General features: G+C 45.8%; 1 protein-coding gene across 1 annotated transcript in view; it reads right to left on the bottom strand.

The window, feature by feature from the left end:
- Window positions 1-15,419, bottom strand: part of STOM (stomatin) — a 32,480-nt gene that overhangs the window by 8,203 nt on the left and 8,858 nt on the right. Inside the window, exons 2-6 of the mRNA XM_045469948.1 lie at window positions 10,083-10,186; window positions 8,212-8,284; window positions 7,076-7,158; window positions 2,598-2,801; window positions 1,464-1,598 (exon numbers count right to left, since the gene is read on the bottom strand). Coding sequence (XP_045325904.1) covers window positions 1,464-1,598; window positions 2,598-2,801; window positions 7,076-7,158; window positions 8,212-8,284; window positions 10,083-10,186 — 599 coding nt within the window. The remainder of the gene's footprint in view (window positions 1-1,463; window positions 1,599-2,597; window positions 2,802-7,075; window positions 7,159-8,211; window positions 8,285-10,082; window positions 10,187-15,419) is intronic.

Here is a 15,419-nt window from a genome sequence, read left to right on the forward strand (position 1 = left end):
AGCTGAGGGAGGTGTGTGAACTTGAGAGTTGACTCTGCCCTCCAGCTGTCAGCAGTGAGATGAGGCCCAGGAGATGGAATGATTAGCTCCCTTTGGTCTTGACCACACTGCAGTCCCTGGCTCCATTTCTTTTTTTTTTTTTTTTAATTTTTTTTTTTTCAACGTTTATTTATTTTTGGGACAGAGAGAGACAGAGCATGAACGGGGGAGGGGCAGAGAGAGAGGGAGACACAGAATCGGAAACAGGCTCCAGGCTCTGAGCCATCAGCCCAGAGCCCGACGCGGGGCTCGAACTCACGGACCGCGAGATCGTGACCTGGCTGAAGTCGGACGCTTAACCAACTGCGCCACCCAGGCGCCCCCCTGGCTCCATTTCTGATGGGACTTGACTCGACTTCCCATCCTTGGGTTTGGCGAGATATCCCTGTGTCCTTATGAATTAGCTCCAGAGACCCTCTTTCCTAGGTTAGATTAATAGATATTTCCTCAACACTTCTCCTATGGGGCACGCACCCATGTGGGCTCAAGAAGCAGGCAGGGATGGTGACGACAAGAAGGAGGGGGAAAAGCAGACATGACAGGAGTGAAAAAAAGAAGAGGACAGAGAGGAAGAGGGAACAGTAAGAAGCAAGAAGGTCCTGAGAAAAGAGAGAATGAAAGAGAAGACAAAAATATTTGGCAAGGATTAGCTCAGGCCATGATCTCACGGTTCGTGAGTTCAAGCCCTGCGTTGGGTTCCACGCTGCTTGGGATTCTCTCTCTCTACCCCTATCCCGCGTGCACTGTCACTCTCTCTCTCAAAATAAATAAACTTCAAAAACGAAGACAGGGAAGGAACAAATGGTAGGCACGTGGACCGGACTGTCCACTCGCTCTAAGCCAGAACTGTTCCTTTGTCCTTAGTGGGGGACTCGGAGCATGAAGTATGAGACATGGCAGGGCGGGGGGGGGGAGCGGGACATGCAGTCACAGAAGAATGACATGGCTCTGTACACACCGAAGGGCTCACAGGATGATGTTAAGTGAAAGGATCAAGGAACAGAACGATACGTGGGTGTGACCATGCTTACGCAAAATAAGCCAGCAATCTAACACCCTAGTCAAATAAAACCCCGGTGTATATACTAAGCTGTCATGAACGGTGGCCCCTTGGGGGGGCTTGTGGCTTGAAGTGATAGGGAGGCTTTCAACTTGGCTAAACCCGTTAAGATTATTTCCATTTTTATAACAACCATGCTTTCCTTAAAAAGAAAACTCGACAGGCAAAGCAAACTGAAAGAAAAAAAGAGAAAGAAAGAAAAGAAAAGAGAAAAACAAAGGAAAAGAAAAGAAAAAAGAGAAAAGAAAAGAAAAGAAAAGAAAAGAAAAGAAAAGAAAGGAAAGGAAAGGAAAAGAAAAGAAAGGAAAAGAAAAGAGAAGAAAAGAGAAGGAAAGAAAAGGAAAGAAAAGGAAAGGGAGGTTACCTTGGCTCGGGCCTCCCGAGATGCCTCCGCCTCTGCAGCCATCGCCCTCTGGAGCTGCACAGGCAGCTTCACGTCCTTAATTTCCACGCGCTCCACCTTTATTCCCCAGTCGTCCGTGGCGTCATCCAGGGTACACTGTCAGGAAGAGAGAAGGCAAGCCAGGAATGCTCAGCCCAGCCCAGAGGCCTACGGTAGAGCACTGGGGTCTAGAGCAGACAGGGCGCTGGGGGAGAGCCGGGAGAGAGCTTACTTCTCCTGCGCTGGATGGAAGGCTGAGCTAGGGGCTGGGTCCCAGGGAGCTGATCCTGATTCTATTCCTAAGAAGCTCATGCAGAGGTTGGCAAACTTTTCCTACAAGGGCCAGACAGTGATCGTTTACTTTCAGTGTCTGTTGCAACTGTGAACTGTGCCGATGTAGGTCAAAAACAGCTGTGGGTAATGCCTAAGCCAATGGGAGTGGCTGTATCCCAATAAAACTTTACTGATAGAAACAGGTGGCCAGCTGGCTCCTGATCTAATATGACTCCACGTAAGCCACATTACTTCTTTCTTCCTGCTTTGACTCGGTCCCTTTACCATGGGTGGAATGAAATCCTACTTCCTGTCTCATATGGTGGCTGTGGACATCAGGTAAGGTCACAGATTTTACACACCATGACACTGATACAAGTAACAAGATCTCAGGTTAGAGTGCTTTATCTTTGTTGAGCAAGTCAGGTTTAATTTGTAATCTATTACCCAAGTAAGACTGGAAAGCATAGGAGTTCCAAGGGAAGTCATGGGACCCACACGAGAATTTAACAATACCTGCCTGCACTGTCTTGCAGAACGGCCTCTGGATTATTATGCTCAAGAAAAAGGTTAATGACTAGTTCTCGGGAAACGAAACAAAACTACACTGAAGGGAATAATAAAAAAAAAAACGATGCATGCATCTGAGCTATTAACCCATGAGCTTTCTGTGTGAAAAATATTTTCTTCCACCAAATCAAGTTTGAGAAAACCTTCCTACGAAGGGAAGAAGGCAGGCCAGTGATGCCCCAGTTGGAATGAGTAAAAAGCTGTCAAACAACCAATGACCCTTTGCTTCATCTTTTGATTTCTGGTGGATATCAGCCCCGGCACACGCCTCACCTGCATGTTGTGTGCAATTTCTTCCCTGTCAGACAGGATCTGAGAGAGGTTCTTGGTGCCCAGAACGTTCCTCAGAGTCGTTTGTGCCAAAAGACGGGTTGCGGAGTCGGCGTTGGTGATATTTGCCACGGCCAGAGTTGCGTTCTGAACGCGGTAATAGACCACGCCATCCACACTAATGGTCACGGAATCCTTAGTGAGGATCTGTAACAGAAAGGGAGCGATTGCACACCGGCCGACCATCTCCTTCTTTAAGATGACTGCGAGGAATGTTGTTCTATGGAACATCTTGAACACTGGCTGATTTTCTTTAGTAAGCGCTATCGTCTCAATGTCTGTGTTCCCTCATAATTCAGACGCGGAGGCCTCAGCCCCAACATGATGGCATTAGGAGGCGGGGCCTTTGGGACGCCCATCAGGTTACGAGGGTTGAACCCTCACGGCCATCTAGGATCTAGGAAGTGGACACTCCTCAGCCCCCGAGTCCAGCCTCCAGGACTGTAAGAAATCCTGCTGTTCCTGAGCCACCAATCTGCGGGGTTTGGTTGGAGCAGCCCGGATGGACTGAGACAACAGAGCGTCAGGAAGTGGAGTGTGTATTTAGAGTTTTAATAAAATACCTTCACTTATTCCTTAATTCCATTAATTCATTCAGTTAGTCAACAAATACTGAGATACCGCTCAGCAGCAGGCACTGTTCCTTCAAAGCGGATGGGGAATGAAGGGAGACTTTATGGGACAAAGGAAGGACACTTGTAGGTGGCCGGGGTGGTGTGTGAACTGTGTCTTCAAGGAAGAAATAACATTTTTTTTTTTTTAATTTTTAAATAAAAAAATTTTTTTTATTTTATAAAATTGTTGTAATGTTTATTTATTTTTGAGAGAGAGACAGAATGTGAGCAGGCGAGGGGCAGAGAGAGAGGGAGACGCAGAATCTGAAGCGGGCTCCAGGGTCCGAGCTGTCGGCACAGAGCCCAACGTGGGGCTTGAACTCACGAACCGTGAGATCATGACCTGAGCCGAAGTTGGATGCTTAACCGACTGAGCCACCCAGGCACCCTTTACATTTTTTATTTCAGAGAGAGAGAGAGAGTGTATGAGCAGGGGAGAGGGGCGGAGGGCAGGGGGAGGGAGAGGGGGGAGGGAGAGAGAGAGAGAGAGAGAGAGAGAGAGAGAGAGAGAGAGAGAATCCCAAGCAGGCCCCACACTCAGTGCCGATGCAGGGCTCGATCTCACGACTCTGGAATCAAGCCAAAATCATGAGACGGACGCTCAACTGACTGAGCCACCCAGGCAACCTGAAATAACAATTTCCTGAGGGTGGCATGAGAGCATCCAAGGCAGAGACAATAATGCACGAAATGGCACAGAGCCATGGCACAGCCTAGGTTTGCTGAGCTATATATATATATAAGTAGCACAGCATTGCTAGAACAAAAAGTGAATGGGGGACGTTGTTACAGGGGGAGATCAGGGTACAGACCCACTTTGTAGCACGCTCCATGAAGATGCTTACAAGCACAGAATTTGCCAATGCTCCTTCCTACCACCTTCAGGGCAGCGCCTTAGTTTGGTGTAGGCATCCTCTGACTGCTGGCCCTTTGGCCTCACTCCGTCCCACGCCCTCCTGCACACCCTACACAGGACAAGGTGTGCGTCCCACATGCGCCACGTTGCATGTCCCAGGGCCTTCGTGCAGGTGTCCCCTCTGCTTGGATGTCCTCTCCCCTCTCTCTCCCGCATGCCATGACACTGGCACATTGTTACTCATCACTCAAGACACAGCTCAAGTGTCTTCTCCTCTGTGAACCTTGCCAGACGGGGCAGACTTAAACACTTTCCCCTTTGCGCTTTGCAAAGCGCTTTGCAAATACTGCCCCTTTGCAGCGGCCAGTATTGCTGACCTGCATCACCGCTTCTCTGCTGGACTAGGCGTTTCTTAAGAGTAGTCTGTCTTTGTATCGCAAGCACTGGCAGAGGGATGGATCCACGGCAGGGGGTGAATAAATGAGAGATGACCTGAAACGTGATCCTGGGAATTTAGTGATTGGTGCCGGGGCTCTACCCCGCTTCGCTTTGTGACCCTAGTGAGGCTCTTAAACTGCTCGACCTAGAGATTCCTCATTTGTGAGATGGGGCTAATTACACTGCCCAATTCTGTGCAAGTTTCTTTGAAGATCTGGTGAGATGTTTGTGAATGAAGCTCTTTGGAAAGTGTAAAGGGGGGGAGTCTGTGTACCTCTGTCTGTTAAGCTCCCGATTCGATTCTGGCTCAGGTCATGATCTCAAGCTTCAGGAGTCCGGGCCCCGCCTCGGTCTCTGGGCTGACAGCTCTGGAGCCTGCTTGGAATTCTCTCTCTCTCTCTCTCTCTCTCTCTCCCCCCGCCCCTCTCTCTCTCTGCCCCTCCCCTGCTCTCTCTCTCTCTCTCTCAATCAAAAATAAATACATAAACTTACAAAAAAAAAAAAGGGTAAGAGCTATGTAAATGGCAAGTGATAACAACTAATGGTATTATATAGCTGTTTAGTCCCTGCTAGGCAGGAAAGCGGTAATCCTTTTTCCGATAATCTAAAAATACTTCTAATAGTATATTACCATCTTGCATGAAAATTAATCAGTTCCCATGATGTGATGGGAAAATGTGTATCATTTCTAAACCATTTCTTGCCCTCGTGACTCTGCCACAGCCAGAGCTTTCTAAAGCTGCCGCCTCTCTTCCTACTGTTTATTGTAGGCAGAGTATTTATCTTCCTTCACATGAAGTTCACAGGGGATCGGAAAAAGGACTGCTCGCCAAGTTCCTATCTGCTCTGCATTCAGCAGCTCACAGGAGACAAGACAGCAGCTGGAAGGCAGAAGCTTACAGCAAGCCGGCCAGCTGCCCGTGATGTTTACAGAGGAAAATGCCAGGACTCCCAGCTACCCTGAAAGGGGCTCCTTCTGACAGCCGATCTTCCCTGAGACATGGGAATCCGTGCAGAGAATACAGCACAGCTCCCAGCCTTGTTCTGGTGGGTAAAAGCGATTCCTGGCGTTCCTACGTACGTGTGGATTACAAAGTCTGACCTCACCCACTACTTGGATCACTACCAGCAAGGAGGTTCCTGGGCTGGTTTCTGGATTTGGGAAAAAGAGAAAGCAACGTGGCCGGGCTCCACCGCCCTGCTGAGTAGCTGGCCTTTGGCCAGGAGACACTTGACATATTCTTCTATCCCTCCCTTCATCCTACCTTCAGGCTTTCTGTCTGCAAAGGTTAGGATGCCTCCCTGGACATGTGGACCAGGCTGGCTATCACTAGGTCACGGGCCAGGTTGGAGCTAATGTGGATTGCATTTAGCATGCAGCGGTGGGAGAAGCATGAGGCGAGGACCCCAAAAAGCTAGATATTGGTCTGGCTCTGCCACTGTGGCCTGTAGGGATCCCTTTGCCCCACGGCAGCTACAAGCTTTCCAGGGATTCTGCTGTGAGTTTCAACCGTGATATTACTTGCGAAACAGTTTGAAACAGCATGAAGTAGTTACTATTCTAAAACATTATAGGCTTTATCTAAAATGCCGAATGAGCAGTTCCTAATTTTTGGGCTTCTAACCAATTAATCTAGAGTATAATCAAGAACCTTAAGAAGAAAAAGGTTAGAGAGGGAGGGAGCCAAACCATAAGAGACTCTTAAAAACTGAGAACTGAGGGTTGATGGGGGGTGGGAGGGAGGGGCGGGTAGGTGATGGGTATTGAGGAGGGCACCTGTAGGGATAAGCACTGGGTGATGTATGGAAACCAATTTGACAATAAATTTCATTAAAAAAAAAAAAAAAAACCTTAAGAAGAATATTGTACCAAGCTGGATTTTCTTTTTTTTTTTTTTTTAAATGTCTTATTTTTGAGAGACAGAGTATATGCGAGTAGGGGAGGGGAAGAGAGAGAGGGGGAGACATGGAATGCGAAACAGGCTCCAGGCTCTGAGCTGTCAGCACAGAGCCCGACGCGGGGCTCGAACCCGTGACCTGTGAGATCATGACCTGAGCCGAAGTCAGTTGCTTACCCGACTGAGCCACTCAGGTGCCCCCTAAGCTGGATTTTCTATCAGAAACCAGCAGCAGAGAAATGTGGTAGTAAAAGTGATGACAAGTATGAAAAGCTAACATTACACTTGAGTTAACATTGTGTTACACTTCGTAGTAAGAAGCAATTACATAGCACTTACTAACTTATCAGCCCCTGTTCTAAGCACTCTACACATGACATCTCACGTAGTCCCCACGAGAACGTTATAAAGTAGGTTCTACTGTTACAACCTCTATTTCACAGCTGAGGAAACGAAGGCACAGAGAAGTTGAGGGACTTGCTCAAAGTCACACAGCTGGAAAACGGTGACGGCCGACAGCCTTTCCACCTGTGCTCTCACCGCTCTCCTCTGCCTCTCTCATTGCTAAGTACTTTCACATGTGACATCTGTTACTCATGGCAAAAGACACCTTACCTCCTGAGGGGGGATGTCAAATGAAATCGTTCTCATGTCCACTTTGATGAAGCTGTCCGTGCACGGCAGAATAAAAAATAAACCTGCAACAAAGAAACACAGAATGTGACGGAGAGACGCCAGCGCCGAATCCGTTCACCGTCAGAGAATCCACTTAGGCAACTGAAAGAAGCCAGTTCGTCTCAGTGCCTGAGCCAGACGCCAGGAATGCTATCCTCTTGCTTACTTCCCCCACCAAACTGTTGCCACTGAGGCCCGTGATTTCACTTCCTTACTCCGCTGTCACTGGCTGTCTTGTTTTCACTTAGACCAATGCAATCCTTCCCAAGTCTTTCTGTATCTTTCGGTTTCTCTCCTATGGCCCGTTTTCTCAGCCACAAGCACAAGTCTTTCCTGAACTGCAAAGCCCTGAACCCGTCACACGAGGTCCAGCCCAACCTGCCCAGGCCCCTCTGCAGCCCTTCTCCCGTCCTTGTGCTCTATGCTCTTGCTGGGCTGTTCCCTGCAGTTCCCTGGGTCTGCCGTGCTCCCTTCTACATCGCTCCGCGCCTGTTGCCGTTTCTGCGGGGAACACCTCCCCTCTGGCTAACACCTCTCCAGGCCTCAAGACTCAGCCGAGATGTCACCTTCAGCCCAGATGGTCTCCTCCTACTAATTCGGGTCAGTTACTTGTCTCTGGGTTTCCACAGCTATCTGCAATTACTTGATCCTAATACTTATCACACGGGGTTGTAACTGTTTTCCTTTTTGGTGTCCATTAGACAGCAAGATCCTTGAGGGCACAAACTATATTTTAGTCTCCCTTGAATTCCCAGAGCCTGGAATGCAGTAGGGGCTTAAGTGAAGTTTGCCAAAAGCGTTGACTGAAAGCCTTTAGCGTAATAGGAATTCTCATGCTCAGACTTCCATGGCTGCCGCTATTCTTGGCCTAAAATAATGTTATCAGCTTGGATGGGAAGGGGAGGGGAGCTAAGGGAAGGAAAGGGTGATTGTGGCAAGACTGGCTCGTGCCACTGCTATTGTTACACATGCACTCTTTTCTAAGCCAACAGAGAAAGGGCCCTTGGAAGGGAATTCACATCAACAGGAGGAAGAATTCCAGTCTCCAGACAACCACCCAGAACCCTTATACTGACCAGGTCCTTTGGCTCCTCCTTGTAAAATGCGACCCAATCTAAAGATGATGGCTCTTTCATATTCTTTTATGATCTAGGTTAAAAACACAAATAATAATAATTTAACATGAGGAGTGCAAATATTTATATCCACTATTTATTTATACACAGCTTCTTTTTTTTTAAGTTTGTTTATTTTGAGAGAGAACGAGCACAAGTAGGAGAGGGGTAGAGACAGGGAGAGAGAAAATCCTAAGCAGGCTCTGCAACTTGGAGCCTGATGTGGGGCTTGAATTCACGAACTGTGAGATCATGACCTGAGCTAAAACCAGCAGTTGGATGCTTATCTGACAGATCTACCTAGGTGCCCCAACATAAACAGCATCTCAAATATGTATTTCTGCCCTAAACAGATTAGATGCCTCTATTTTGTTTTTTTCTCTAAAATCCAGATAGCATCAGGGTGCCTGGGTGGCTCAGTTGGAAGGGCATGGGACCCTTAATCTTGAGGTCATGAGTTTGAGCCCCACGTCGGGTGTAGAGGTTACTTAAATACATAAAACTTAAATAAATAAATACATAAATACATAAATAAATAAATGGAGTTCCTGGGTGGCTCAGTTGGTTAAACATCTGACTCTTGATTTTGGCTCAGGTCATGATCTCACGGTGCATGGGTTTGAGCCCCATGTCGGGCTCTGTGCTGGGATACTCTCTCTCTCCCTCTCTCTCTCAAAAATAAATACACATTAAAAAAAACAATTAAAAATTAATAAATAAAATCCAAACAGTATCTATAAATCACATGTCCAATATTTTATTACCCTCACCAAGCATGATATGTATTTACTATTTTTTTAAGTTATTATAAAAGCAATACATATTCATGGTATAAAATTTGGGAAGTATAGAATAGTATACAGGAGCAAATCCATAACTTCACTCCTCAGCTGTTAACATCATCATTCAGTTACTCATGCATTGTGAATACAGAAAAAAAAAAGAAAAGAAAGAAAGAAAAAAACTAAATTCCCCATAGTTTGTCTCCTGATATCTTAAATCATAACAATAAACTTATCTGAAAATTATAGAGCATATTTTATCTCTTTAGGAGTATGTAAATGACAGTCATTTGTCACAGTATTAATAACTTCACGGAAAAAAATAACCAGCATTTAGGGGGCATTTACCATGTGCCAGGCATTGGGATACACATGTTTAGATACATTATTTTAATCCTCACATTGGCCCTAGGAAGTGGGTGTTGTTACTTCCTCCCATTTCACAGGAAGGAAACATGGCAAAGGTCACACGGTGAACAATGGAGCCAGCAACCAAACCTCGGCCTCCTGAATCTGGACAGGAGCATCCCACATCCCGAACTTCCATGGTGAGCCTTACTGTTTTGGCGGTGGGAGAGCTTGAACATACCCACGTGTTTTTGGGGGGAGGGGGGGTTTTGAGAGCGACAGAGTGAGCTGGAAAGGGGCAGAGAGAGAGGAGGGCAGAGAACCTGAAGAGGGCTCTGTGCTGACAGGATGACAGCAGCAAAGACCGATGTGGGGCTCGAACTCCCGGACCTTGAGATCATGACCTGAGCTGAAGTTGGACGCTCAACTGACTGAGCCACCCAGGCGCCCCAATGGTGATCCTTACTATAGGTATTTCTTACCTATAAGAAAGACCGCCTGAAAAGAAGTTCTAAAGTTCCATCACAATAGACTAGAGTGAGTCTTCTAAAGGAGTCATGAAGGAAAAAGAACTACAGGCCAGCAGGTGTCTGTCTCTTTTACACACACACACACACACACACACACACACACACACACACAAAGGGGGTTTATGTAGTTAGGGCTTGACCCCTTTCCAGACGCAAGTGAAATATTCTTTACCTTTATGCACATCCATACCGATATTGGGAAGGTTATAACTGTGAACAAGAACGAGACAGCCACCAAAATCCAGCCACAAGGTCCAAGGCCCGTATTAGGGCTATCTGTGAAAACAAAAAATATACAACTCTTATCATGGTGATTAGCACACTCCGACCATCTTCAGCCTCTGTTCACTGAACACACTTATGCTTGGAGTTTGGAGCTGGTTTACATGGATTTTCCCATGCAATCCTTACGACAATGCTGAAGTGCAGGGTGCTCCTTTTTCTTTTTTTTAAGTTTATTTATTTTGAGAGAGAGAGAGAGAATCAGAGCACACGAGTGGGGGAGGGGCAGAGAGAGAGGGAGAGAGAAAATCCCAAGTAGGCTCCATGCTGCCAGTGCAGAGCCTGATGTGGGGCTCGAACTCACGAACCACATGATCTTGACCTGAGCCCAGATCAAGAGTTAGATGCTTACCTGATTACCTGACTGAGCCACCCACATGCCCTGGTGCTACTTTTTCTAATCTCCTTAACATGACAAAGGCTGTCTATGTTATTTTCTATCCTGCAGATATTTATTAGGCACCTAATATTTATTAGGGTTCGTGCTTTGCACTGAAAGGGTAAAAGGGAGTAAGACCCAATCCCGGCTATCAGGCAAGTTCAGCGGGCAGGACAGACAAACAGATCGTTATAACACTGGGTGGTGAGTGCAGACATAGAGCACTCTGTTCGGAACATTTTGAAAACACGGAATAGGGGTAACTCACACCGGTGGGACAGAGTGGGGCTCGGATGGGTAGACAGTTTTCCTCCCACTTTTCTAATTGTTTCCTTTCCTGTAACACGAAATAGCTTTTCGTCTTGTTATAAAGGTAATACACGCCCTGCTGCAAGAAATTCAGAGAAGTATGGAAAAGAAGGGGAAACGTACTCAATCCACACATGGTGAGTATGTTTCCAAACCTTTCCCTTGTACACATGCGTTTTATGAGTAAATAAAATGTGTAACCTATTTTTCTCCCTTCTATTATTCTCACCTCCTTTTTCAGCCTTTGTTGCTATGCACCTGTGCTTTTTCTAATTTTTTTTTTTTTAGCAGCTATACTTGCACAAAGTTTAAAAAGTCCAAAAGTTCTAGAAGACTACTACAAAAAGAGGGCAGTCCCCTGCTTACCTCTTTCAGCTTTTCTTTCCTCAAAGGCAGCTGCTCTGTTGGCGGAGTATTTTGGTATACACCCCATGTTTCTAAATAACATGCTGATTTTGTTCCTTGTGGCTCTCTTCGTTTTGAGCATTACTTATTGACTTTCCACTGTGGAAGGGGATTTAGCTTTTCCTCCGCCCATAAATATACCCATCCTTCTAATTACATCGTAACTTTTGTATGGTCATTACAGCATTTTATATTTCATGTATACGTCAATGCGATTCAAAGCTAAGCCACGCAGGGACGTCTAATTCATTTTTCTGTACGACACAACTTTTTGTTTTTCTTCACTGTCTTGCTTTTTCCCTTTGCTTAGGATTTTTTTTTTAAGTTTATTTTATTTGTTCATTTTGAGAGGGAGAGAGCAGGAGAGGCGCAGAGAGACAGAAAGAATCCCAAGCAGGCTCTGCATTGTCAGCACAGAGCCCGATGCGGGGTTCGAACTCACGAACCATGAGATCACGACCTGAGCTGAAATCAAGTCGGACACTTACCCGACGGAGACACCCAGGCCACCCCTCAACTTTGCTTAGTTTTTAATGTACTCACTGATTCAGCCTCAAACCGCTCATCAATGATCTCAATCTCCTCTCTCAAGGTCAGGTACTCCACCAATTTCATCCTCCAAGAGAGTCTTTCTTGGAGCCATGTCTGGACTTGCTCTCTTGGGTGCTGTGAACAGCTGTCCCAGTGACTGGCTTTCACCACCATCCTGGGAAACCCCTTTCACTTCCTGGCTTGTGTTTTTCCACTTTCTGTATCCAGAATCTTCCTCATTTTTAGTTTTTTTTTCCTCTTTGTGGAGGGCAGAGGGACTTTGAAGGCCAAGGGATACTATCACTTTTCTTATCAACCACTGAAAGCATCTGTTCTGTTTCTAGGAGCTGTTTTAATAACGAGAGGGAGATTGGCAACAGGGCAAGAGGCAGACCAGGGACCTGTTACAGCTCAGAAGGGCAAAGATGACAGTGAGATGGGCCTTTGAACAAATGGTGGGCCAAGAAATAAGCAGAGTTCAGGCTGAGACCTTAGGAGAGAAGAGACACAAGACGGCATCCAGGTCAAGTGCTCTGAAACACAGAATGAAAGACCAGGAATATACATTATATATTCTTTGTAGTTTTCTGATTCTGTGTCATAGTGGGAGATAAACAAACATCCTATGCATACTTGAATAGAAGTGCTCTAAGTTAATCTCCTGGAAGTTTCTAAGTTAAAATTTGTGGGGTCGTAGACATATTCACTGAGAGGATACGCCAAGCTCAAGGCCACAATGCTGCCTGTGCAGAAGGCTCCATCAGGCATTATCACAACTCTCAATAGAGTGGCCATTTTTAGGTGGTTTGTTATAGGCACCGTATTCAATTACTTTAGATGTGTATCTCATTGTACTCTTTCCAAGCCCTGTGAAGTTATGTATTTTTAAAAAATATTAAAAAAAAATTTTTTTAACATTTATTTATTTTTGAGACAGAGAGAGGCAGAGCATGAACGGGGGAGGGGCAGAGTGAGAGGGAGACACAGAATCGGAAGCAGGCTCCAGGCTCTGAGCCGTCAGCCCAGAGCCCGACGCGGGGCTCGAACTCACGGACCGTGAGATCGTGACCTGAGCTGAAGTCGGACGCTTAACCGACTGAGCCACCCAGGCGCCCCTTAAAAAATATTTTTAATGTTTTATTTATTGTTTTTGAGAGAGACAGACACAGGGTGCAAGTGGGGGAGGGGCGGAGAGAGGGGGAGACACAGAATCTGAAGCTGGCTCCAGGCTCTGAGCTGTCAGCACAGAGCCTGACACGGGGTTCAAACCCACAAACTGCGAGATCATGACCTGAGCCGAAGTCAGTTGTGCAACCGACTAAGCCAGCCAGGCGCCCCTAAGATATTGTTTAATGTATGTTTGTTTGTTTGTTTATTTATTTTGAGAGAGAGAGAGAGAGAGAGAGAGAGCACAAGCAGGGGAGGGACAGAGTGAGAGACAGAGTCCCAAGCAGGCTCTGAGCTGTCAGCACAGAGCCCAACGTGGGTCTGGAACTCACCAACCACAAAATCATGACCTGAGCCGGAATCAAGAGTTGGACGCTGAACCGATTGAACCACCCAGGCGCCCCTGAAGTTAAGTATTTTTAATTTCATTTTACAAAGGAGGTAACTGAAACAACAAAACTTTCCCAAGGTCACATGAGGGAGGAAGATCTGGGATTCAAACATAGGACATCTTGCTCCAGAGCTCCTGTTCTAAGTCCATTCACTCCTTTGGTCCTTTGACTCTGAATTAAAAAAAAAAAATCAAAAAGAATTCTGGGGCTCCTGGGTGGCTCAGTCGATTAAGTGTCTGACTTCGGCTCAGGTTATGATCTCACAGTTTGTGAGTTCGAGCCCCACGTCGGGCTCTGTGCTGACAGCGCAGAGCCTGGAACCTGCTTCGGATTTTGTGTCTCCCTCTCTCTGACCCTCCCCACTTGCACTCTGTGTCTCTCTCTCTCAGAAATAAACATTAAAAAAAAATTTTTTTTAAATAATAAAAAAAAAATCCTCATCAAAGACATTTTTGTGTCTGGAGCACTTTCTCAAGAGAGTATGCAAACTTGGAAAGCATGGTAGGAGTTCTGAGAATGAAATCTGATGTCCCTACAGAGGAAGGCCTCTTAATTCCAGCTGTGCCTATTTATAGCAAAATGGTCTCAAGGTTCTCTGCCAGGCTCAGGTCTAGGTTTCCAAAGTGAAATGGATTGCAAATAAGGAACACACTAGCCAAATACTTCTCTGACAGCATTTGGTGCTTTCTAAAATACTGCCCCAAACCTCCTATCTCCAGGCAAGGTACAAACCTCTGCATCCTGAATATATAAGACTAGAAACTTTTGGAAGGATGGGATGTTTATTCTTATTCTCGCCCAGTCTTTTTGTATGTGCGTGTGTGCATGCACTCTGTTTCTGTCGTGACGTTATTCTTGAAATCCTCAAATGAATATACGAGATTACAAACCAAGAGCAGTAAGAAATGAAGTGCGTATCTGGAAAACTGGACTTGGACTTTCACATTTCAAAGGCTCAGCTAGAAGTAATCCGTGTAGGGCCACCTGGGTGGCTCCGTTGGCTAAGTGCCTGACTCTTGATCCCAGCTCCCGTCATGATCTCACTGTTCGTGAGTTCGAGTCCCGTGTGGGGCTCTAAGCTGGCAGTGCAGGAGCCTGCTTGGGATTCTCTCTCTCCCTCTCTGCCCCTCCCCTGCTCACTCTCACTCAAAATAAATAAACTTTAAAAAATCAATAAAAAATAATCTCTTTATACGCTGGGGAAATGGCACCATTTCAGATTATTCTGGTGCCTCTAGAACTATCTCATTCTCAACCCTTGAAATTCTTCCTTATCTGGTTATAGCTCATAAAGGTACATAGTCACATTCCTCAGAGAGGTGAGGCTTATCCTTCACCAAGGTACTAATGAGTTCTTAGTCATCTACCATTCACGGGCCAAAGAGGAATAGAAATTCTCAGTTACTCCCCCAAATTTCATGAAATTCATTTCCTTCAAGTTCCTCATTCATTAGCTTGAAGACTGAATACCTCCCAGCTGTAGGAGGTAAAAGATAAATGATGAGCAGTCAGTATTCCTGAGATATTTTGGTTGATCTACTTGTTGGTACTTGGCTGGGTGGGAATACTCGTAAAGATTGGTGACCCCATGACACTTGGTTGTAAATACTACTTGGCCATAGTTTTTAGCTTTTCTTTTACTACAAAACTCTTCTGAAAACTGCATTAAAGTAATTTTTGTAATCTTTATTTATTTTTGAGAGGGGGGAGGGGCAAAGAGAAAGGGGGACTGAGGATCCGAAGCAGGCTCCGTGCCAACCGCAGCGAGCCCAATGTGGGGCTCGAACCCACAACCCACATGAACCCAACGGTGAGATCATGACCTGAGCTGAAGTTGGATGCTCAACTGACTGAGCCACCCAGGTGCCCCAAAATAAAATTTTAACTAATCAAAGCAAGGTTTTGAAAATGGATATAAGTTTATACATCAACACTGTTTAACTGAATATTCAAATGGGGCTTATCTCCAGGGGACTAACATGAATTTTTAAAAACATCATTTTTTTCTCTTATTTTAAAAGAAAAATTATCTATACCTTCATTT

Source organism: Leopardus geoffroyi, chromosome D4, assembly GCF_018350155.1.
Source record: "Leopardus geoffroyi isolate Oge1 chromosome D4, O.geoffroyi_Oge1_pat1.0, whole genome shotgun sequence".
In the NCBI taxonomy this organism is placed as follows: Eukaryota; Metazoa; Chordata; class Mammalia; order Carnivora; family Felidae; genus Leopardus; species Leopardus geoffroyi.